Source organism: Engraulis encrasicolus, chromosome 3 (genome assembly GCF_034702125.1).
Source record: "Engraulis encrasicolus isolate BLACKSEA-1 chromosome 3, IST_EnEncr_1.0, whole genome shotgun sequence".
NCBI lineage: Eukaryota > Metazoa > Chordata > Actinopteri > Clupeiformes > Engraulidae > Engraulis > Engraulis encrasicolus.
This window is the reverse complement of record NC_085859.1, coordinates 26,453,072-26,476,506: the sequence shown is the minus strand read 5'-3', so window position 1 is coordinate 26,476,506 and position 23,435 is coordinate 26,453,072. Positions and strand designations below refer to the sequence as shown.

At 41.4% G+C, this 23,435-nt stretch overlaps 2 protein-coding genes across 2 annotated transcripts; one reads left to right on the top strand and one right to left on the bottom strand.

Annotated features, from left to right (window-relative positions):
* Positions 1-772: 772 nt before the first annotated feature.
* Positions 773-3,002, bottom strand: LOC134445928 (C-C motif chemokine 26-like). The gene is made up of 4 exons (XM_063195088.1): positions 2,674-3,002; positions 1,808-1,925; positions 1,455-1,552; positions 773-1,184 (listed from the first exon to the last, which is right to left on the bottom strand). Exons 1-3 carry the CDS (start codon positions 2,735-2,737, stop codon positions 1,459-1,461), a joined length of 276 nt encoding a protein of 91 aa, XP_063051158.1. The 5' UTR covers positions 2,738-3,002; the 3' UTR covers positions 773-1,184; positions 1,455-1,458.
* Positions 3,003-11,270: 8,268 nt separating this feature from the next.
* ube2l3b (ubiquitin-conjugating enzyme E2L 3b) lies at positions 11,271-20,000 on the top strand. Its single transcript, XM_063195086.1, has 4 exons — positions 11,271-11,388; positions 12,659-12,754; positions 16,567-16,753; positions 18,619-20,000. The coding sequence occupies exons 1-4, from the start codon at positions 11,311-11,313 to the stop codon at positions 18,771-18,773; spliced, it is 516 nt and encodes a 171-aa protein (XP_063051156.1). The 5' UTR covers positions 11,271-11,310; the 3' UTR covers positions 18,774-20,000.
* The last annotated feature ends 3,435 nt before the right edge of the window (positions 20,001-23,435 follow it).

Sequence of the window (23,435 nt, the reverse complement as noted above, 5' to 3'; positions counted from 1 at the left end):
CCTCCTCGCTCAGTGCAGAGATAAAACACAATATTCATAAAATCATGACCAGAAACCATAAATAATGACCAGATTTTTTAACCCACTGCTGAATCAGTCTGTTGTACCAGAGATTCTAGAGATATGCCAATGTAATAGGTTGCTATGGGTACCTAACATGACCAGGTTCCGGTCTGCCTAAAGGGGCGTGTCATAATACTCTAAACATTGAATAGAACAGTCCCTAGGTCTGCCAAAAGGGGGATCCCCCCCCCCCTTCCCCCTTGCAATAGAACCCGGAAACAATGGGCCAACGGAACCTCTCTCTCTCTCTACTCTCTCTGGTTGTAGGCCTACTGTTGGCTGATAGAGAAAACTCCTATTCCTTACAATACTGGCAGTCAGCGTGCAACCAAACACACTTTGAACATCTATGGCTGTATTGGTCACCAGAGGGGATTAATGCACACCACCCCATACTTGTTGTCGAAACATACTAATTCCTACGTCTAGTTCACAATAAGACATTGCTGCAAAGTTTCTCATGGGTGTTTTTCAGAGGCCATCTTGGAAAATGTGCAATAGCGATTAGTTCTGTGGTCATGTGGCCCTCTGATGGTGTCGATGAAAAAACGTGGCCCTCCTTATCAAGAAAGTTGCCCATCCCTGAATATGGCTTTTATTCAGGTATTGGTCTGTCACTGTGTTTTCTTATTCGTTGTGAGATGATTCAAAGGACGACTACTGTATGTTATAGAAAATGACAATTTTATTGTAAAAAAAAGGATCACATAAAAGTGCTACAAAAATTTGAAAAAAATCAGCAGGGCACACTTGTAACATACAATTGAAGACATACAAAATACATAATTTGATCCCTGAGAAAACATTCCCATATTTCCCACGTGATTTATTCTTTTCTCTTCCTGAAAAACCTGCACTATAACTATACAAATAAAATACGTACAATAAGACATGAATAAAACATACTGAAAAATACAAGACAATGTATGAAGAAAAATGCATCATCACAAGGGCATCATAGTTAAACGAATTCATTTTACATTTACAATGGTGTGCAAATTTGAGTCCTCCTGGACTGTGTGAACGTGCTGGGTTTCCGTGGTAACACCGTGGCACCTGAGTCCTTCCTTTTTCTTCTCTGCGCCTCATCGCCCGAAAAGAAGCACACTCAGTGTGTGAACCTGTGGGCCACAAAAGAGGAAGTGATGACATCAGTATGATGGCTAAAGGGGGGCAGACGAGACATAGCTCTGATGAAAATCAAAAATGGAAAACATGATATCACACAATGTCAACAAGTGTATAGTGGTGGTATGACAAATGAAAGGGTAGGGGAATTGTGAAGATAATCTATGAGATTCTCTGTGACTCTGTGTGAGTTCCATGTAACATTGTATGGGGAAAGGGCCACCTGAATGACCAACAGCATTTTAAATGCTGGTATTTTTTACCTTTTTATTGTCTATCCAGCCAAGCGATCAGCTTGCTCACCCATTCACTTTCCTCAGGTGGAGGGGCGCACACATGTACTCCCTTCTTGGTCGTAAACCTGCATAAGAGAGTTGGCACACTTTAATACACTACGAGAAACTTAGCCTACATTACATGACATTGCACTTGGCAAACATTTTTATCCAATATGGCTACAAAAGAGGGCATGAAAATCACTGGTGAATAAACACTGACAAAACTGAGAATAAAAACAGAAAAAGTCTTCTACTTGGTCATAGCGATTTGTGGTATGTATTTAGGATATGTTAGTGGCCTTGTCTTAAGATTTGAAAATACTGAAAGTGAGACTTACACAGTGGCCTTGAGGTTGCATCCTGGGTCGGACAGCATGTACGAGGCCGCCAGCTTTCGGGGTAGAACTTTTGGATTGATGGACAAGCAACAGTCGCGTGCAATGCCAGACCCAGTTCCTACAAGGACACAAAATGGAAAATTGTTATTGATAAAAGACATAGCCTTCCAAGAAAATATGGAATTATAAATAAAACAGTTAAAAATGGGCAAAATGTCCAAAATAAAATATGAAAACAAACAAGGCAGCTTATGGACATAGCCTTCCAAGAAAATATGGAATTATAAATAAAACAGTTAAGATTACATTTAAAATAAAACATTTTAATTTTTTAAAAATGAAAACAGACAAGACAGCAATACAGTACTTTTTCCCCCTAGGTTGTTTCCTAGTGCGGGCAATGCATGTCATCTCTGACAGCAGACACTACATGCTCAGTGGTGACCCCTGATCAAACATTTACTGTTTGACATATGGAGCTTCCATGGCAGAGAAATTCACTTCCTGTTCTGTGTGAACTGTTCTGTGTGAACTGGCCCACATACAGGGCTCTGGCACTATAGTGGGATTTATGCTTTCTCGGAAACGTTGTGACTTAGAGTAGAGCGGAGCAGTGAAGACTCCCAGTGTCTGGACAAGGGCCAGTTTAGCTGGGATGTCATTACAATTTTGGTCAAAAATACTGTTTAAGAATCCTGTCTCACCATTGTTATTGTTCTTAAAAGAATAACATTGCATATACCCCCACATGTAACTCTTGCAAGATGAAATGCAAAAAAAAAGAAAAAAAGAAATGCAAATGTGTGTAATAAATTAGCTCTTTCAAAGATATAACTTGTAAAGTCATGCCTTTGTCTTCATCTTACCTGCAGTGACGGTGCAGTAGAGGGATGCTGCAATAAGAAGGAGAAGTGCGATGCGAGTCATCATGTTGACTGGATTAAGGTGTGAGGAGGGGTCTGAAGAGGGGATGGAGGGAGATGCAGACGCTCTTCTGAAGATGAAGGAATGAACTGAGATGTTCTTTGGAGAATGAGCGGAAAGATGGTCTTCTGAGGATGGATGCTGGAGATGGTCTTCTGAGGATGGATGAAGATTGCCTTCCTAGGACGTTCTGCTGGACAGTAGTGGTGGTCTTCAGAGAATAGATGAATGGATGGAGAAGCTTTCTTGTGGAGAAGTGCTGAAAAGTGAGAGTGAGAGCGATTGCATGATCAGGTGTACCTGTCCGTGTGCTATATATACAGTAGCAGCACCTGTTTACTTTCACTTTCAGGATGATGAAAGTGGCTGCAGTCTTGTCCAGACAAGTCCTTCTCTAAATCCTCTTCTTCTTCAAAGTCGGCCCACACGTTTCCGCTACTATTCACTTGAAATGTTATTTACCTCCTAACACTTAAGTCTGAAGCAATCTGTTCACCTGTAACGGAGATGGGAATGATAACTACTTTTCCTCGATAAAGAAACCTGGAGAGATAGCATGCATGATGATGCTATGAGATATTGAGAGCTGTAAGCTTCTGGGAAAGGTGCCATATCACTTCATTATATCTGGAAATCCCTGACATGGTTTTAATTAATTCCAGGTAGTTAATTTGATTGACATGTAACAAAACCACAATTCTGCACACAGCATCATATTGCACACTGTTGTATTGCATCCACATTTGCAAGATTGAGCAATAATACATCATCTAAAGACAAAAGAATCATTGTTGCCAAATCTTTACAATGGAATGGTCAAAGTCAAGCCTTGGAGGCTGACCTTTTCTGTACCAATAAAACCAAAGAGTCACATTTCACAATTCACACTACAATTTATGGTGTAACAACAAAAGATTATGTGTCAGAAACTGAACCGTTGATTGTGATCCTCAAAAATGTCACGCGTGCTTGCGTGCATGCGTGCATGCGTGCCTGCGTGCATGTGTGTGTACGCTCATGCGTGCGTGCTCATGCGTGCATATGTGTGTTCTTTCATTCATGTATGTGAGGGTGCGTGTGTTAGGACACACTGTGATAGAGCATGAAATGAAAATGAAGACATTTTTAAAAAGGATATTGTGGACAAAACAACACATACAGATATGTCAGAGAACACAATGACATAAATAAGCCTGATGTAGAATCATTTTCATATACAGTAGCCATGAAATCCTCATGGCTCAAGGCCTGGCAAAATCGGATGGCAAAGCTTGTAAGTGTGGCTGTTATGAGAGGCCAATTTGATGGTACAGCCATAGATTCTCTAAGTATGTAGATATATGCCAATGTAATAGGTTGCTATGGGCACCTAACATGACCAGGTTCCGGTCTGCCTAAAGGGGCATGTCATAATACTCCTAGCATTGAATAGAACAGTCCTTAGGTCTGCCCCCCTCCCCACCGCAATAATAGAACCCGGAAACAATGGGCCAATGGAACCTCTCTCTCTCTCTACTCTCTCTGGTACACTGCCCTACAATCTAAGAACGCAGTAACTCTGAAAACAGCAAACTGAGAAAAAAGGCTTCAAAGTTTCCCATATGGCGCGACAACTGTGTTGTCGGTAAATTGGTGGTGACACTTCCTGGTAATGCTTGTTTAGGATAGAAATTTAATGCACACAAAAAAACCCAAAAAACAACATTTATGTGTCTTTTTGCCACAAAAAACAGAGTTACTGCGTTCTTGGCTGGTATTACTGTCTACTCCCAAACCAGTCCCATTGGAACGTGCAGCAGTAACTCGCCGACTTACTGCGTTTTTGTTTTGTACGACATAACCTTTAAATACAACAAGCAGTAACTTTTTTTTGGTAATTTTTGCACTTTCAAAATGAGTTTTCTCCAAAACGGGACGGTGTTGGACCACCATTTTTTGACACAAGACAAATGAGGTAGTTTAAAACCCATTTCCGATATAAAAAAAAATCGACCATTTTGAGTTACTGCGTTCTTGTTTTGCACGGCAGTACAGCTATCCAGAGAAAGATGGAGTAGAATAAGCTCACTATGTGTGAACAGAGCAAAGGGCAGAGGGGGCAGAGGGGACAAATGTCAGGTCAAGGGGCAGTGGGATGGAATGAAAGAGATTCGTTATGTCATTGCAGGAAATCCCCCTGATGAAGCGATGCACAGTACATGTTGAAGTGTTAATTCAACACTTAGAGAGTCGAATTTAACATTCATCAAGCTGTTCATACACTGTGGAGAGTAGAAGCTATAGCATGGCTGAAGGTCACACCAGTCATAGAGAGGACGTGGCAGAGGACGCTCACTGGTCATTCACTCCTCCTTCAGAGCTGGTGTGGGGAGTGTTGTTGAGTGTTGTAGTGTGAGTTGAGTGTTGTAGTGCTATATCTATCGAAGACTTGCAATGGAGAGTGAGCATGATATTTTTTTGCCAACATGAAACATGAACACAATTGATAAAACAGATGTATATCATTCCAAACATTTCTTTACCTCCGCCCAGGACGTTATGTTTTGGTCACGTTATTTAGTTTGATCGAACCGGATCCAGGAATTTCTAAAAAGTTTCCTCACCATTGTGTTTTGTCTAACTTGACAAAAAAGGCAGAAAGACTTGAAATGAAAAAAAAAACAATGGTGTAACCCCATGGCCTTGCCGGAGGTTTGCATTCTCTGAGTGCTTAGAATTTTAGTCTGTAAATAAATGTATTACAATCACATTTAGACATACCTGTAGGAGAGGAGTATCTATTATACAATGTATAAAGGTGTACAGACCATCAAGTTACTTCAAAGCTATTCTATTTAGATGTAACTTTTAAAATTCAACATTACATTATATCAGGTGTCTCTGGAGTGCCTTCCCGTGTAAGATAAAATAGACAAAAAGAAGAGGCAAAGCCCTTTAATTGTTGATCCTGAACACACCTTTATAGATGGCACCCTTACACACACAGGTTTTTTTCCACCACAAATGTATTGTGAAGAGGGAGTGCCATTCAGGGAAGCACACTCTTCTATAGAAGCAGACAGTGAGGCAAATACCAACAAGCAAACAAAACAATGCGGGTTTTTGTCTGAGCCTTTTGGAAAGTCCCCCGTCATATCACAGCTGTGGGTATAGCATGCTATGCTGAGAACACTGATAACATGCTTTTACGGGAAATCGGAAGCATTTCTCTGGCAAGAACTTGTGTCCACTGTTCATGGCAGCCCTCTGACCCTGGAGGTGATAGGAATGCTCATGAAGCATGTCCACTTCCTGCCTCTGTCCCAGTGTGAGGTGCATCCCGAGCAGCAAATAGAAAGTTCTGGATTTTCATAGTTTATGTCAGATTCACAGCCGGTATTTATCTCTTGAGTTTCCACGCGCTATTCTGCACGTCGTCTGGTTTCATACTTTAGCGTGAAATTGAAATATCCACAGTCAACTAGCAGAAGAAGAAATCACTTGTGTATTCAGAACTATTTTGGAATGACATGCATTAATAACACAACATGTTTCATTCTTCCTTTTTTGAAAAAAAAGTAGCCAACTGTATGTACAGTAAACAGGGATATTATGTTCCACAAGCAATGAAAAAAGCGGCATGGATGAGAAAACACAGCTTTGGACAGACAAATGTTTTTTTTTTTATTGCATGGCAGTTTTCACACTACTTGCCATAAAACAAGTCCAAACGTCTTGCCTCATCATTAAATGGTGCAGAAGGCGCCTCTCACCCACCTTATTCTCACAGGCCTGTGGGTAGAATAAATAATGTGGAGGAGACATCAACACTAATGGAAAAAATTAAAGGGTGGAAGCTTCCTTTCAATCTACCACTAACCCCTAGGCCTCAATTTGGCCTCACCCGACAACTGACCTACTTGTTTTATTTCACCATAACTAACGTAACGTAACGTTTTATTATTATTATTATTATTATTATTAAATTCAGAGAAAATGTGACTGGAATTTGTTGAAGGTGGGTCGCGCTCAGGTTCCTTTCTTTTTTGTTTTTTGTTTTTACATAGCAGCCTAAAAAAACATTTCAGCATCTCATTCTTGTGCATGATGCCATCTGACATCGTCATGTATAATTTCACCTGCACGTGAGTGCCTGCTGTACAGCTTAACGCTCTCCCACTTGCCAGCTACTATGGTGAGAACAAGTCTCTACAGGCCTCACAGACTGGAAATGCTAACTTTCGGTTTCTTGGAGGCGTCTTCAGTTTCGTTTCCACAATTCCGCAATTCCAAAGAGTCAAAAGAGATCAGAAGTGAAGAAAATCCTTCCTCAAAGCCCTCAGTGCCCTTTTGTTCGACCGGGGTACTATTTGTGTGTGTGTGTGTGTGTGTGTGTGTGTGTGTGTGTGTGTGTGTGTGTGTGTGTGTGTGTGTTTACACTTTCTCACGTGAACCCCGGACAGTCGTGTGGACAAATGTGAGAATGTGAGAGTGTGTATATAGTGTCTGTGTACTGTGTATGTGTGTATGTTTATGTGCATTTTGAAAGCGCTTTGAGGAAACTTCATAGTTGTGATACTGCGCTATATAAATACATGCTGTAGGCCTATTGCATTGTATTGTATCAGAGCGAAAATGAGGAGGATTCTGGGCCTCAAACATACAGTAATTCTGACCTCAAGTCAGTCTATTTATGTCATTCACATAGTTCTCATTAGCAGCTATAGCGACAATAAACTGCATAATATTCTTTTTTTGGGTCTTTTTTTAAACTTTATTGATGACAGGATAGTATGAGAGGTGGACAGGAAGCGAATGGGGAGAGAGACAGGGAGGGGTCGGGCCGGTAATTGAACCCAGGTCGTCCGCATAGCAGACGAATGCCCCACCATTAGGCCACGACAGGGCCAAAACTGCAAATATTCCATTCTGTATTATCCTGCTCTGCTCTCTTCTATTATATTCAGTTCTATTCTATTCTATTCTGTTATGAACAAGTCCAAAGTTTTGACCTCACTCAGGGTCATTCCAGGATTCTGTATTAGGTTGCCAAAATATTCAAGGTCCCCTCTCTTCTAAATTACTGCATGTTCCAACCTCTGGCCTCTAAAACTCACTTTAGGTCCATACATACAGAGACAGCATCAGCACTGACAGAGAGTTACCTCCTTTCAACTATCAGGCTAATGCGAAACATGCACGCACAGTGTGTGTGTGTGTGTGTGTGTGTGTGTGTGTGTGTGTGTGTGTGTGTGAGCATGGGTGTGCGACGCACACACACACACACACACACACACACACACACACACACACACACACACACACACACACACACACACACACACACACACACACACCTCTGTCTCTGTTTCCACAGGCGGTTTTCCGGTATGGCCATAGTTCGACAAAGCGCAACTCGGCCGCTACTTTTTGCTTTTCAATTGGGCACGACACTGCTCAATCAAACTTTCTCATGGCACTGTATGTGTACTGTCCATGTCTAACTGTCTATGTCCACACCTTAAGCCTATGTCTATGTCTGCATGGGAAAGTAAGAAACGTAATTTCAATTCTTTGTATGTAAAGAAATTGACAATAAAACCGACTTGACTTGACTTGACTCAAAGAGCAAAAAGTGGCGGCTGGGTCCTGCTGCGTCGAGCTGTAGGCCTTCCAGAAAACCGCCAGTGGAAAAGAGGCATTTGTGCCACTCTCTCATGTATGCATGCACACTATAACTCACAGCTCAAGACTGTCCTCCTGTGGTCATGATACACCACTTACTCTTGTTTTCTCAAGCCTGCTTGATCATCATGTTTTTTTCTTTTCTTTTCTTTTTGCATGTCTTTCATATCTGTTCATGTCTCAATGCAAATCTGTCAAAAACTGTCCAAAATCAAACAGTCAGTTACAGACTGTCATCATCTGTGCCGTCAAAACTCTCAAGTAACTTAACCCTGTGAAACCTGAACCATGAAAGCAATGAGAGAAAATTATATTTTTTTGGAATTTGCTTCAATATTGGTCCCTTATAAGAAATGTAAAAAAGAAATTTCTAAATTCTGTTAAGGTCACTGAGATATTTGATGCATCATATATGATGCATCAGGCTTTAAAGGGAATGAAAATTCCAATTTCATGACCATTGAAAAATGACTTTTAATGCATTTGCATCTTTTTTTTAATTTAAAAAAGTTGTCAGACAATTTAATTTGAGGATTATCTTTAAATATTTAGTGAGATCCTGCCATTTTTTTAAGCCTATCCTTGTTTTAGCAGGACCATATTTTACATTTCCCACAGCCTGGTTGGGTAATTTTTTAAAATCTATGTAAAAACATAGCTGACCGAATGCTTAACAACCTATTTATGAGTGTAATATAGATCATTATTCATTTTTGATGTGTAATTTGAATATATGGGTCCATTACTACAATTGGACCATTTCTCCATTCACTTCAATGCATTTTTTACGAGATCATAATTTCAACATTTTGCATTACATTTCCAAAATCGCAAGTAAAACGTGTTTCTTAAGGCAATATCTTTGTCTTGAAGTAAAACAACTTGTGTGTTTTGTTAAACGATCGTCGTGGTATGCTTTGTAAGTTTCCCTATGGAGCAAATGCATTGATGGCTGACTTCCTGCCACCGCCGGATGGTGCTTATATGTCTCATCAGTTTTAGCACGATCTCTCTGCAACACGGTGTAAAAATATAAACTCTTCCTTGATTAATTGCACAAAGCAAATGTTCAAATTAAAGGATGTAGAGTTATATTTCGGAAATTTGTACACAAACCTTTTGCAATTTGTCGATATCTCAGCGTCAGTCAGGGAAACCGCTTCTACTCCATTTTTGCATTTTTCGCCGAGCTGTGATCAACTTGTTGTTGACCGCTGCTCTCTTGTGGCGGTTTCCGCGTACTGCAGGACGTTTGGAAATGACACGCAGGTTTTTTTTAGATGGATTTTTTTTTGTGTCAGCGTGGAGAGGGCTTTGAATTTGATGCATCATAGATGATGCATCCGGCGCGATAGGGTTATTAGGATGCAAAACCACATCGCACTGTTGATAATGGTAAACTGTTCTAACATTCTATTTAAAAACGTCTCCACTGAGGCATCTTAAAGCAATGCCATTTCTTTTTTTATTTATAGCTAAAATATGACGCCAAGTGAATTAAGTAACATCTGGTGACTGAAAATGTAGATACGAAAAGTTAGATGCAAGACGTGTGCAAAATCAAGTGTAGCCCACTATTGCTGTACACGAGGTGTGATTTGAAGGGTCTGATTACCTAGCCAGGCCTTGCCTTCCTAGTGAAACAACACCTTCAATGTTGCTTCTAGTCAGGCCAAGAGCAATACAAATATCATTTCTGAGCTCCCGAAAAATCAGGAACCCCTCCCACTTTGTCAGGAAGCTACAGTCATTAGCAAACCAAGGAAGGTGGACCATGCCGTTTGGGAAATGTTAATTGTTATGCTCTTGGTCAGATCAAGTCTCGATAATGATGATAATCAGGCTACAGATTACCCCCTTTCGATTCGTTTTGATTGCTGTATGTAACTCAATTGATATAGCTTAACATCTGAAACGTATCCCTCCTTTTTTTCCCTTTTCTTTGCACCCCGGTTATACATGCAAAACAGTTATAGCATTCATGACTGGGGAAGACTTTTGCTTCCACCAGGCCAGGCAACCAGTACCTGTGTCTCCACCAAGATATAAAGAGGTAGATTATCATTATCTAACCTCCCGTCCTTGCCTTGTGCTTGTGGCCTCGTCATGCGAGGGAAGGCGTCATTGACAATAGACGTTTTATTCAATATCTCACAAAAGCACAATTAAAGGGCCATTTTTGTCATTCGCAATCGGGATGATACATTACATTACACTTAGCTGATGCTTTTATCCAAAGCAACTTACAGTTATTTACAGGGTGTTGGTTACAGTGCTTTTTCTCAGTGTGTTTTCTCCACAGAGGTAAGGCATCAACAGCAAAGGAGCTCATAAGCACAAGGCGAGGAGTCAGATAGGGCCTAATGAGCTGGCACCTCAGTACACAGGTATAATAACGCAGGCATGGCCTTTGACTATGATTCCCACATCTACATGTATGTCATTTAGGTTTGTCTGGTTTTGTATTTTAGTCATTTAGAAATAGTAGACTAAGACTACTCTAGATAGTAGTCATCCAGTGTCAAACATAAGCCCCGGAGGCCGGATGCAGCCCACCAGTATCCGTATCAAGCTGAAACGGGACACAGGACGTTAAACCACTTATACTACTTAATATAGTCTAGTAGTCTACTCTCATTATTGTCTATAGGCCTACATTTTGGAGAAGAACCAGGGGAGGAGAGTGCTGAACTGCAAGGTCAAAGGTCCAGGTACTAGACAGGACAAGGCCAACTGACATGAGGGGACTTGATCAGCTAAATTAGAAGTCGAAGCCGTGGTATACACGTATGTACACTAATAATCTGTTCAGAAAAATACTGACACATTATATTTGTTGGCTAAAAAATGGTCTGGGTTTCATGCAGTGCCTGACTCAGTCATGGGGTGTAGCAGGCTATGCACTCATTCACATTATGCAGTCTTGCATGCTCTCGCTGTGTACTCTGGGAACAGAACGATCCAAGATGGCGGCGAGTAGGAGACTGCTCAAGGTAGAATTCACACCTCATTCTTTAAAATTCACTTTTAAAAATCGTTCCAGGCCAAGGCTCATCAAATGAAAAGACTTTCAAGTAAAGGGTGTACGGTCTGTCTTATAGTGGTCGTATACGTCGATTCAGCGATGGTTTCATCCAGAGAAAGCGCCCGAGCTCACTCGCAAGCTAAACATTTCTAATCTGAGGAAAAGGGAAGCACCGGTACAGAAGGCCAGGGTACAGGAACCCGGTCTGGGCATTTTATAGGTCGCTAGCTTGTTAGCTTGATGACGAGTCACTGTGTTATCAGAAGGAGTCACATTGTTCTCAAAATCCATAACTTTAACCATTAAGCTGGCTAACTGACCACCACGAACGCCCTTCCTCGTTCAGTTGAGTCCCATATGATCAGAAATCGTTCGCTATCTCCCTCTATCTCGTTAGCTATCTAACATGCTAGCTGGCTAGGATAACTAGCCAGAACTCAGCAAAGAAAGGACGCCAGGGTTTATTTCATTTGTACAACGGGTACTGCCCACCAGGAGACATTTCGACAGTGTTTCCTTGTATGTATTGATCTTAAGCTTACTCGATCTCCCGATTATCCCTTAATTTAGTCCAATGTTATTCAAAGGCGGCACGCTTCCCTTACATGGCTAAGTGAAGTCAACTGTGCATGGCTGACTCATAGAGTCACCAACAAACAGGGCAGCCTGTTGGTAAGAAGATAGCACTCAATTTAGGGATCATCGGTTGACACCGAAACTGCGTCTTGCCTGTGAACAAGGCAATGTTTGGGTGTGCCACTTGTTTATATTGCTACGGAATGACTGAAGTGCTGGTCACATGGACAGTCATGTTGGACGGTGAAAGACCATGTACAATAAAGTGGATTTGGGTGTCAGCTAGTTTGACGCATGGCATGGGTGGGTTGTAGATTATTGCCTACCTAGACAACCCCCTTCGTTTGGTGGGTGGGTGTTGAATATTTTCTTATGGCCAGTTATTTCATGTGGTAATGTTATTTTTGGATAGGATTTACCAAAAGTCTAATGTCATTGTTGCTGCAAAACACACACACAACAAGCACACAAAAACTGTTAGTGAGAATTTGCTACTTGTGTCTACTTGCTGGATGGATTATATGTTGCGTCTGCCCAATGTGCTCAGCGCTGTCAATGTTTTCAGCATTGTGTTTGTTGACTGAGGTGTCCATGCATTGTCCACACTCCACACAAACACAATGGTGCCTCAAATAATTCCGAACATGTCTCCTCCCCCACAGGAACTTGAAGAAATCCGCAAGTCTGGAATGAAAAATTTCCGTAACATTCAAGTTGATGAATCAAACATATTGACTTGGCAAGGACTGATTGTGCCTGTGAGTACTGTTTTCAAAAGTTCATTTTTTTCCTCCCCAGTTTTCCCCTTGTGCTCAGCCACGCAGGGCCACTGCCTGTGCTTGTGTAGCCTTGCTCTGGCACTGACCGATAAACTCTGACTTTGTTTAGAATGGTGAAGATGTTAAGCCTGTGCAAGCCAATAGCCTTACTTTCAGGGACACGGCACAGCATTTTGTGAACCAACCAAGACGGTCTGGCCATCTACATATTCCAAGTTCCCCCCGTTTGGCCGCCTGTAAAAACCTGTTACTACCAACTGCTGCTCAATGGGGTAGCTGGATTTGCCTGATTATCTTTTCTGTTCGATACTTGGTCTCGTTTTTGATGAAGTGGTGATGCTTTTGCTATGCAGAGCCCATGCACACTTCAATGCATTCTGGTTAGAATGTTCTTAGTAAAAAACATTGAAATGGCAAAGTTCGCATGGGCTCTGCATAAAGCATCCCTGCTTCATCAAAAACGAGCCCAACGGTTAACGTTTCCCAAACGCATGGTTGACCCGCCTCCTTCGGTTTGCTGTTGGTCGGGGCAAGAAAAGGCTGTGCCGATGCTTAAACCGAAGATTTTCATAAGAGAATGTCCCAATACAATGCGTCTGCTTAAACCACATCACTGCCTTGAACACGCCTCTTCCCAGAGCCGTTGGAGTTGACTGGTTCCCTACCAAGTGGATGGTTGCTCATTTATCTGGAGCTCAAACGATATGTATATTGCTCGTGGCCTGACTAGAAGCAACACCCAAGGTGTTGCGTCACTAGGAGGTCGTGGCCTGGCTATGGCAGGATACTTCTTGTGACGGCCGCCACACAAAATTGTTATCGTTACTCTGGCCAAGCTGGCTATCTCTTCAGTTTCAAAATTTCCCTTGGAGCCAGTCAAAATCGAGTACTTCAACGGTACCAGTTCTGTCATGGGCTGGTAAGTTGAGCCCGAGGAAATAGCTGTCCAATTGATTGGTGCTTTCAAACAGTAGCATACTGAGACAATTGAAATATATGTGGGTTTAGTCTGTCCTCTCAAAATTGTGAAATCACAGCAGTTTGGCCAGACTAGAGGATCAGAAGAACTTAATATTCACGATAGCCAGGCTAGAATGTATTTGCTGGATGGTAAAACTATTATTTAGAGAAATGGGGGAATAGTCAGATAATAAAAGTATCAAGCCTGGTTGTCTGTCGCAATAAGCTTGTAGACAGTGTCTGAGAAACATCTCACCAACATAAACAAGGCAGTATCAACAGGCATCAAGTGTCGTAATGTAGCACGAGACTAAACGACCTATCAGACCTATGATTATGCCCTCCTTATTTATTGGTGGGCGAATGATCAGCCAAGAATAGCCCGGTTGGTCAGAATGATGTTAAAGGATAAGTTCAGCCAATTTCAACATGCAATTGTAAGGCTCACACTACCCTGGACTTGTCAGTACCAGAGATTTGTTTTTTCTTCAGCCTTTTCCGAGATCCTGGTCATTGTAATGGGGGCAGGTGTTTGTTTACATTTCAAAGAAACATCTTGAGTTATTCCCAATAACATCCAAAAGGTTATGCAACATTAGTAGACAACTAGCAAACAGTGATACCTTATGGGAAAATATTTGGAGTAGGCCTATGTTAACACATTGAATACCGGCGGTGCTCACGGAATTATGTCGTAGAATACCAGCGTTCTAAGCCCTTTTTTACGTTTTTTTGTAGACTCACAGCTTATTATGTGATAGGGCCACTGAAATATGTTATGACTCGTTTGAAAGTGGAGACGCTGCCCTCTTAGTAGGTGAAAACTGTGTGTCTCTACGAGCTTTTATTGCCGAGTAAACCCACGCTAAACCGAAGTGGGTATCCATGGAATTCAGCTACAATCGGAGATATTGAGGTTTTTGTGAAGGGTGCGCTTCTTCAGAATGTGACGAGTTTGAAAGGGGATGAGTTGGTTTTAATCACAATTTGGTGCAAGGTTAGCTCTGACACACATCTTCCTGCACGTCAAGACACTAAACCACTACGACACCGGCAATCAATGCCCTTCGAAATCCACGTTTTTCACACAGACTGAACACAAGCTCTTTGCACACATGCAGAAGGTCGGACATTTGCTAAAATAGTTCCCGATGACTCCCGAAATAATAGCCCAACATTGACAACAAATCCCAATGATATGATGCTTAGATGTAGCCCATCCGATCCATATGTAGCCATCTATGCTAGCTTCTGGCTTTTCACATACAGGAAGACAGTTCAACATAGGGGTGAATAATCAAATAAACTTATCTGGTTGGCGATCAAACTTCTAAATCGGAGCGCATTACTCCAATTACAATTCGGGTGCCATTTTGATCCAAGGAGCTGGTAAAGGTCTAGGTAGCAAGCCCAGAAAGTTCAAGATACTCCTGGCACGATATACAATGGTCTCTGTGTTTACCTATTGCGTGAAGTCAGACACAATACACGCTACCGATCGTAGGCTACTAGGGAAACAACAACATAGCACGATTCACGAATACGGCAGCACACCTCCTGCTCTGTCACACTACGACACCAGCAATCGATGCCCTTTGAAATCCCCGTTTTTCACGTGGACTGATCATAAACTCTTTGCACACATGCAGAGGGTGAGACATTTGCTAAAATAGCTCCCGATGACTCCCGAAATAATAGCCCAACATTGACAACAAATCCAAATGATATGATGCTTAGATGTAGCCTAGCCCATCCGACCCGAATCATATGCGGTGGCAGATGGACACTCCCAGCTGAGATCGCTCCCGGACGTGTAGTCCCAGGTGTTTCTATCACTCCCGGACGTGTAGTCCCACCCGGATCGATAGTCTGGCTAGTGGGAGCGAGCCGACAGGGGAGCGTCCTGCGTTGGGAGCGACAATCAGGGAATCATGATATGTAGCCATGCTAGCTTCTGGCTTCTCACATACAGGAAGACACAGAAACTTATCTTTTTGGCGATCAAACGTCCAAATCGGAGCGCATTACTGCAATTACATATCGGGTGCCATTTGGATCCAAGGATCTGGTAAAGGTCTAGCAAGTCCAGAAAGTTCAAGACACTCCAGGCACTATACAATGGTGTTTACCTATTGCGTGAAGTCAGAGACAACAGATGCTACAGTGACCGTACTAGGGAAATCAATGCAGGCAGCGCGATAGGCGACATGGGTTGGCTTCCAGACATCTTGGTAAGTTAAATTAAAATATCCAAATCATAACACTCAAACATCATAACAATCAAACAACTTTGGACTGCAAATGTTGTCATTTATGTCCATCACAGAGCTACCAAAATCACATATATTGTCCATTGAAGGGTGTAGATTCAAAATATGATATTTAAATGCAAAAACGTATTTTTGCGTTTTGGTATACAACGCATGGGCGTGAAAAACGCATTATTACGTCGTCGGTACTCAATGTGTTAAGAATTTTTAAAATGTAAACAAAATCTGCCACCATTAGAATAGCTCAGATCTCGGAAAAGGCTGAGCCGAAAAATGCAGCATCACCGGGTACTGACAAGTCAAGGGTAGCGTGAGCAATACAACAGCATATTGAAATAGGCAGAACTACAGCTAAAACGAGGTTAAGTTAACCTAGAGGTATTGGCAAATTCAAAAATTGTGTACACAATTACACAGGTTGGCCATGGATTTTACAAATGGACTGCATTTTTACAGCGCTTTTCCACTCTTTCAAGTAGTCAATGTACAATTACACAAATGAACAATTCATGTCTCACATTCACCCATGCTTCTTTGGTGTCATCCCCCTTCATACAACAGGACAACCCCCCATACGACAAAGGAGCGTTCAGGATCGAGATCATCTTCCCAGCCGAGTACCCCTTCAAACCTCCCAAGATCACCTTCAAAACAAAGATCTACCACCCAAACATCGACGAGAAGGGGCAGGTGTGTCTGCCAGTCATCAGCGCAGAAAACTGGAAACCAGCAACCAAAACTGACCAAGGTAAACCAATGTACCCATTTACCTACTTGTCTAGTCTGGTCTGTTAATGTTAACCTTGTTTAATTCCAGTCATTATACTCAAAATCTCATCTTTGTTCGCATAATTAAAACAATTATAAAACTTCCTATGTATCAGCTAAAATTTGATTTGGTTGAATAAAGGCGATTTATGCATCAAATTAATGGAGTTTTGATCTCACCCTAATCTTAAACCCTATTCCGACAGGACTAGTTTAATGTGGGGACCTGGGGTAAATTAATAATGACCGGTATATTTAGTCCCGTCCGAATGCGCCATGTCATGTAAAAATAGCGTATGTCGGTAAACTTTACCGCGAGTTTTACCTACTGTGAAACCGTCCGGGGACATTACCCTCGGTAATTCTAATCCCGTCCGAATCCGACCCCATGTAAAGATGTCTGGTTAAGTGCGAGAAACGCACAATATATCCAATCTCTCCGCGGGCTTACAAACATTACAGCCTTGCAGTAAACCGCTGTGTTCGCTGTCAAAATCAGACAGCATGGTCAAACACTCTCTCCAAATGAAAAAACACGCATGCAGACGCATTAGAATGGACTTTGATGGGTTAGTAAACCAACAGGCAATTATTAAAATTGTTCCACGGGACCAAAAGCCTCCATGGATGCACAATAATGTGCTCAAAAATCAATAATGTATTGTGGAGTTGGCACGGTGCATGACGACAAGGGCAGTCACAGGTGCGTGATGAGTAACCCCTCCTACTTTCTGTTCGTTTACTGAGATATTTCAATCCAGCCCGAATCGACCTTTTCTTTTACCGACGTCCTGAGAAAAAAATCACATTACCCAATGTCCATATATAAAACTAGTCCCGTTGGAATAGTGCTTTAGAGACAGTTAAGTCCATGAGCCCACAGGTCCATGAGCCTCCTGGTGATTTGCCATCGACCTTGTGTACTCCCTGGCCCATGTCTGTAATAGCAATTTGATTCTTCGCCCATGTTAACCAGCTGATTTAAGTAAACGCATAGGAAGTGGAACTCCAAAGAAAGAGATGTGCTGACTTCCTGTCGTATTGATTGGCCATTCTTACTCTGGGTCGATTTATTTCCTAGAAACAAACCGTTTTCACCCTATGAGAACTAAGAGTTTGGCCTTTCAAATGAGCCATAGTATGTCTCTAGTTTTAACACTGAATGCAAGCTTTACAAACATCAAACATGGTCTGAATTGCTGGCATCAACGGCAAAATTCAGAAAACATTGTTGCAGTCAGTTTAGCTGATCCTGTTTAGGGATAAGAAGCAGGGATACTACCTTGTTTACTTAGGAAATCAAGGCATAGGAATCATGTAAAACTCAACGCTGAGCCATAATAATGCCAGTGATGCACACATCCAATGTTTCATATATTGTTAGATTGCAATTGTGAATTGACGAGTCAATAGTGAGTCAATCAACTTGTTTTTTTATTGTTATTTCAACCATACGCACCAAACAGTGAAATAACAGAAATGGTTCATTATGCACAACAATTAGGTTTACTTCTCTCACAATCTGTTACAACAGACAACTGCAAAAGACAACCCCTTGCCTGTGTGCCTGTGCGCCTGTGTGTGTCATCCACAATAGACCGTAGAATACAAATAAACTCATGGACTTATTTTTGTGTGTGTCGGCCTTCATTATACGCAGTTACATCGACGTCTCTGTTACTATTTTTAAATCATTCAGAAGGAACTAGCTGACAGGAAATGCTGTGGGAGTACGACAAAAAACATTGGAATTGTATGGGCTAATAATGAGATGTACACTTGACTATGTGCTGAGTTGTGATCTTTGTTTCTGTTGGGTTTTTTTTTCTTCTTCTCCTGTTCCAGTGATCCAGTCCCTCATCGCGCTGGTGAACGACCCCCAGCCCGAGCACCCGCTCCGGGCCGACCTAGCAGAGGAATACTCAAAGGACCGTAAAAAATTCTTTAAGAACGCAGAAGAGTTTACAAAGAAACATGGCGAGAAGCGGCCAGTGGACTAATACCTGACCAGCGTGTAGTCCCCCTCCCCGCCCTCCTCCTCTCACCCTCACTCCGTTTTCAAATTCAAACACCCCTCCTCACCTTCCCACCTCACCTCCTCTCCTCTCCTTCCCCTCCTTCACCCCACCCTCTCACTTCTTTACCTTGTATGTCCTCGGTTGCTCCTCTTCCTCCACACTCTGTGTGTGTTGTCTCCCCCTCGTCCTCTCTCTCTCTCTCTCGCTCTCCCCCTGTAGTAGACCCAGAGAGCCGCCTGCTCCTCCGCGCTCCACGCTCCGCGGTGAATGAAGCAGGACTCAGATGGACCCATCCCACAAAGATCTCTTCTCTTCTCTCTGCCTGATATTAGTTTGAGGCCATAACTAACTTTCTACTATTTTCTTAAGTTAAACAAAAACGACAAAAAACTGAAAATAAAGAACTAAAAAAAATAAACAGTGATTAGGTTTCTAAGATAGGGAAATACACCATGAAGTCTTTCTTTCTTTTCTTTTATTCTTTATTCTTTTGTTTTCTTTTTGTGAGGAAAGAAGGTAGGAAAATATATTCTGTGCCCACACTGAAGTTTTGGATATGAAATATCCAATAGAAGGTGGAAAAAGTGTTTGTTATTATTCAGCTCCTTGAGGTTCACTCTTTAACTGTTTTGACACCCGCCCCCCCTCTCTCCAAATAATAGAATGTCTCCATTGACATTAGTGGTATATATATATTGGACATGAGGTTTAAAACGAGTTCATAAAGGCTAATAGTTTTTTTTATTGTCTTTCATTTTTTTGCATTTTGGTTGCTCTGCACTGTGTTGGTTGAAATCCCATCCTATGTCTCATTACCCACAATTCACTGCTGCATCACCAGGTACCAATTTTGTTATCGGTAACATTTCAGAAATCTAAAGGAAGGAAATAGAGATTCGAGTGTGTGTGCGTGTGCGTGTGCATGTGTGTGCTTGAGTGAGTAAGAGTGCAACAGAACATAATTTTTATGGAAAATTTTGAAGAAAAAAAAAGTGAGACACTGATTTAACAGATATCATATGCAATTGTATTTTTTTCACTTTTTGTTTTTCTTTCTTTTTTTGGCTCCAAGTATCCTGACATGGTTTGAGTGAACAACAACAACCTGTTGAAATTTAGAAGTCAAACAAAGTGCATATATACATTTTGGAGTCCTTTTTTTTCTTTGACCAAAATAAACTTAGTTTTAATCTATGGCACTTCAAAGAACATACGCCTTTCCATTGACTTTTCCCCCCCCCCTTAAATCCCTTAGTACTAATGGACGCCCAGCTTTTGTAGTTATAAACCCTACTACCAGTGTTGTTTGCTGCCACTTTTAGACATAAGGATGGTGTAAATTGATATCAGGTTTGATAAAAGACTGGTTTCACATTGGTGTATCAAATGAGTTTGTGTACAGTAACTTGCAGTACTCCCTGCCCCACCATGGCCTCACAAACTAATTTAGCCAGGCTCCCTTGTCGCAGTTTGCACAGTTGGTATACTCTTTCAGCCAAGGGGCACGGTGGTAAAGGGAACTGTTGGTGGTATATTGACCAATAAAATGCTGTAACCATACTTCCGTGTCGAGGACTAAACTACTGGTAGTCACATGATCAAACCTGAGGGGAAAGGGAAACCTAAAATGAGTGATTTCAATCTTGCTTTCAGAACGCAAAGTCCATGCCACGATTCCCTTCTGACATGGGTAACTTCATCAAATAGCTGATCTACCTGTTCTGAGTGTTCATTACCACCAGTGATGGGCAAAATGGATGAATTAGTTACAGTCTATTCCAAATAACCTTGTTTTACCTGTCTATTTCAACCAAGTGATCATTCAACCTGCCAATCATCTGGCTGAATTGGACAGGTAAAAATCAAGTCATTCAATCCATTTTACCCATCACAGATGACTGTTCAAAGCTTGTTCTACTGTGGCAGTTTTTCCTTTTTCAACTTCATTGGCACTTCTGTCAAACATAACACACTCAGCTGGGCCTGCGAAGGAAACAGTGGTTGGCCAGGCCTTGTGTGGACACCCACAGCAAAGGTTGCAGGAAATGGGGCCTCATCACAACTGTAATTTGGGTTTCACTAAGTGACGTGGAATGCAGTTGATGAAGCATTTTTGTCAGCTCAGAGGTAATGCCTCGCTGTGATTTTGCCAAGAGCCACCAGGGGGAACTAACTTCCTGGAGTCAAAGCTGAGTTATTGGAAGAGTTAGAAGAGATGTCAACAAACTGTAGTGAGTGCTGTGTAAACAGTATGCAAAGTGGCAGAGTATTCAAACTCTTGAACAGGCTATTTTGCTCAGCTACAAAACATTTACCGTCACTTTATTGACCGCAAATAAGTGCTGGAAACTGAGCAATATCCTGTTCTGATCATTAGTAGAGTATCATTTATTGATCCCAGGGGGAAATTAAGGTGTGAAGTAGCATACGTACTGTACATACATAAATACAGAAGACAAACACTTTACACATTATGCTGCTAGGTCAAGTATGTTGCGTTATAATAGGCCCATTGTTATATCACTGTTCTCTTAGGCCTATTCTTCATGAAAATCACAGATGCCTAAGTAACAACTTGCTGATGGGAAATCCCACACAACCCTGCAACAATCAACCCCAATTATTTTATGAATATTACCATTGTTATTGTAAAACACACAACTTACCTGCATTAATAATATGTCTTGGCATGAGATTGTCTTCCGTAAATCAGGTTTTGGCACTCCTTTGCCTTTAATAATCTGGAAGGAACACAGTCTGTTAAATAATTAAGTATAAATTCTGGATTGGCAGTCTCACTGAGTAACAGGCAACAACACATTAGATCAGGTAAATTGGAACATCGGGTACAATTAGACCAATAATGTTATGTTATGTTTTCTGTCTAAATATTAGCAGCCAATCACAAAATGTGAGAGAATATTGTTACTGCAGGCATCCTGTATAAGGAACAATATTAGTTTTGATTGGTCTGAAGTATCATAAAAGGGAGGACCAAAGGTTTGAAGCGACAATGGACCCAACACTTGAGTCCCCTGACATGTTGATTATGCTATCGTGATCATAAGGATATTATGGCTGAACCAGTCATTATATGGAACAAATTATGATTGAAATATATGATGTTTCATTAAAGGACTAAGTCAATATCAAAACATTAGGACAATGATCTTTGCTATATTGAGGAGGAGTTATTTAATATAGTGTGTGTCTGGTTAAATTGGGACAAAATATTCAGATAGTATTGGACAGTTTTCTCAGCATATGAATGGGCTTATGTTGTCTGATAGCATAGCATTAGCAAGCCATAAACCTGAGCTCTCACATACACATATACACTCAATTGACATGGTCACAGTCACACATGCCTTAATCATTCAATATTGTCTTGAAAAGGACATGTTTTAGCAACGTTATGTATATTATTAAATACTTAAGATCCCAGTCTAATCCTCCAGCAGTTTTATTCTTAATTGTATCCAAAAATAATGATTATCAAACTGACTGTCCCATTTTACCAGAAGGGGTTTCCCAATTTAGTGTACCTGACCACCTTCTCACACCGAAGTATGGTGTCTTGTTGTCTATATTTTAATTTAAATATTATACTTGGGTCATTTCAAGTGAAATCAGACACCTTGGGACCCGACCGACACAGATTTCAATCATTCTTAAAGGGGTATGCCACTATTTTGGGGCTTAATACAGTTAAAATCGTTGGCTGTTGTTTATAAAGGTGGTAAAGTGTCTTATTTTTCATGTAAGCCGTTGTCTTGCTTTAAGACAAGTTAAAAGAGGGAATATGTCGCTAAGCTAGTGAAAGTCAATGGATCCATGTAGCATGCTGCAATGCTACACGGATACATTGACTTTCACTAGCTTAGCGACATAATCCCTCTTTTAACTTGTCTTAAAGCAAGACAACGCTTAACATGAAAAATAAGACACTTTACCACCTTTATAAACCCCAGCCAACGATTTTAACTGTATAGAGTTCTTCAGCGGAAGCGGAAGCATGTAGTAGATTGTAGTCTTTCATGTTAGCATTTAAGGACGTCCTGGTTCCTATCGGCTTCCGGCCTCCATTGGGAATGAATAGGGGTAAATTTCAAATAAGCTCCGAGTGCAAGCACGCGCTTAGCGAACCCCCGCAAACTGTCGAGGGTGTTAAAAATAGGCTGTAGGTATGACATGGTTGATCATTTTGTGTCAAACTTCGACATAAATACGATGTTGCGTCCATATGCTAAACCCGGAAGCTTTTGGCGACTACAGAAACGGCGCCAGTATCTAACGGCATGTACGTGCGGAAGGTTGTACCCATGGCAACCAAAGGAAAGTATGTAGTTCGGAAGTTTTAATGATCAGAAAGGGGTTAGCAATATTGAATTATAATCGTCATGATTTAACATGTGAATACACCAACATGATGATACGATCCGTTCCACTAATGAGAAAGGGATGCGGGGACACGCTAATGTTCTTTGTTGCCGTGCAACTTATATTTTTGCCAAACCTGAATCTCTATGGCGTTTTGCAATGTAAAAAATCGCCATGGAACCGGTAGTCCAAACGCCGCATACAAGTTGACGTCAACGCTGAAGAGCTCTATTAAGCCCCAAAATAGTGGCATACCCCTTTAAT

Coding starts and splice junctions, on each gene's coding strand:
- ube2l3b (XM_063195086.1), top strand. CDS start 11,311: ATGCAGTCTTGCATGCTCTCGCTGTGTACTCTGGGAACAGAACGATCC. Junction 12,755..16,566: donor GGCAAGGACTGATTGTGCCT/GTGAGTACTGTT, acceptor TTCATACAACAG/GACAACCCCCCATACGACAA. Junction 16,754..18,618: donor AGCAACCAAAACTGACCAAG/GTAAACCAATGT, acceptor CTCCTGTTCCAG/TGATCCAGTCCCTCATCGCG.
- LOC134445928 (XM_063195088.1), bottom strand. CDS start 2,737: ATGATGACTCGCATCGCACTTCTCCTTCTTATTGCAGCATCCCTCTAC. Junction 1,926..2,673: donor CTACTGCACCGTCACTGCAG/GTAAGATGAAGA, acceptor GTGTCCTTGTAG/GAACTGGGTCTGGCATTGCA. Junction 1,553..1,807: donor TGCAACCTCAAGGCCACTGT/GTAAGTCTCACT, acceptor TCTCTTATGCAG/GTTTACGACCAAGAAGGGAG.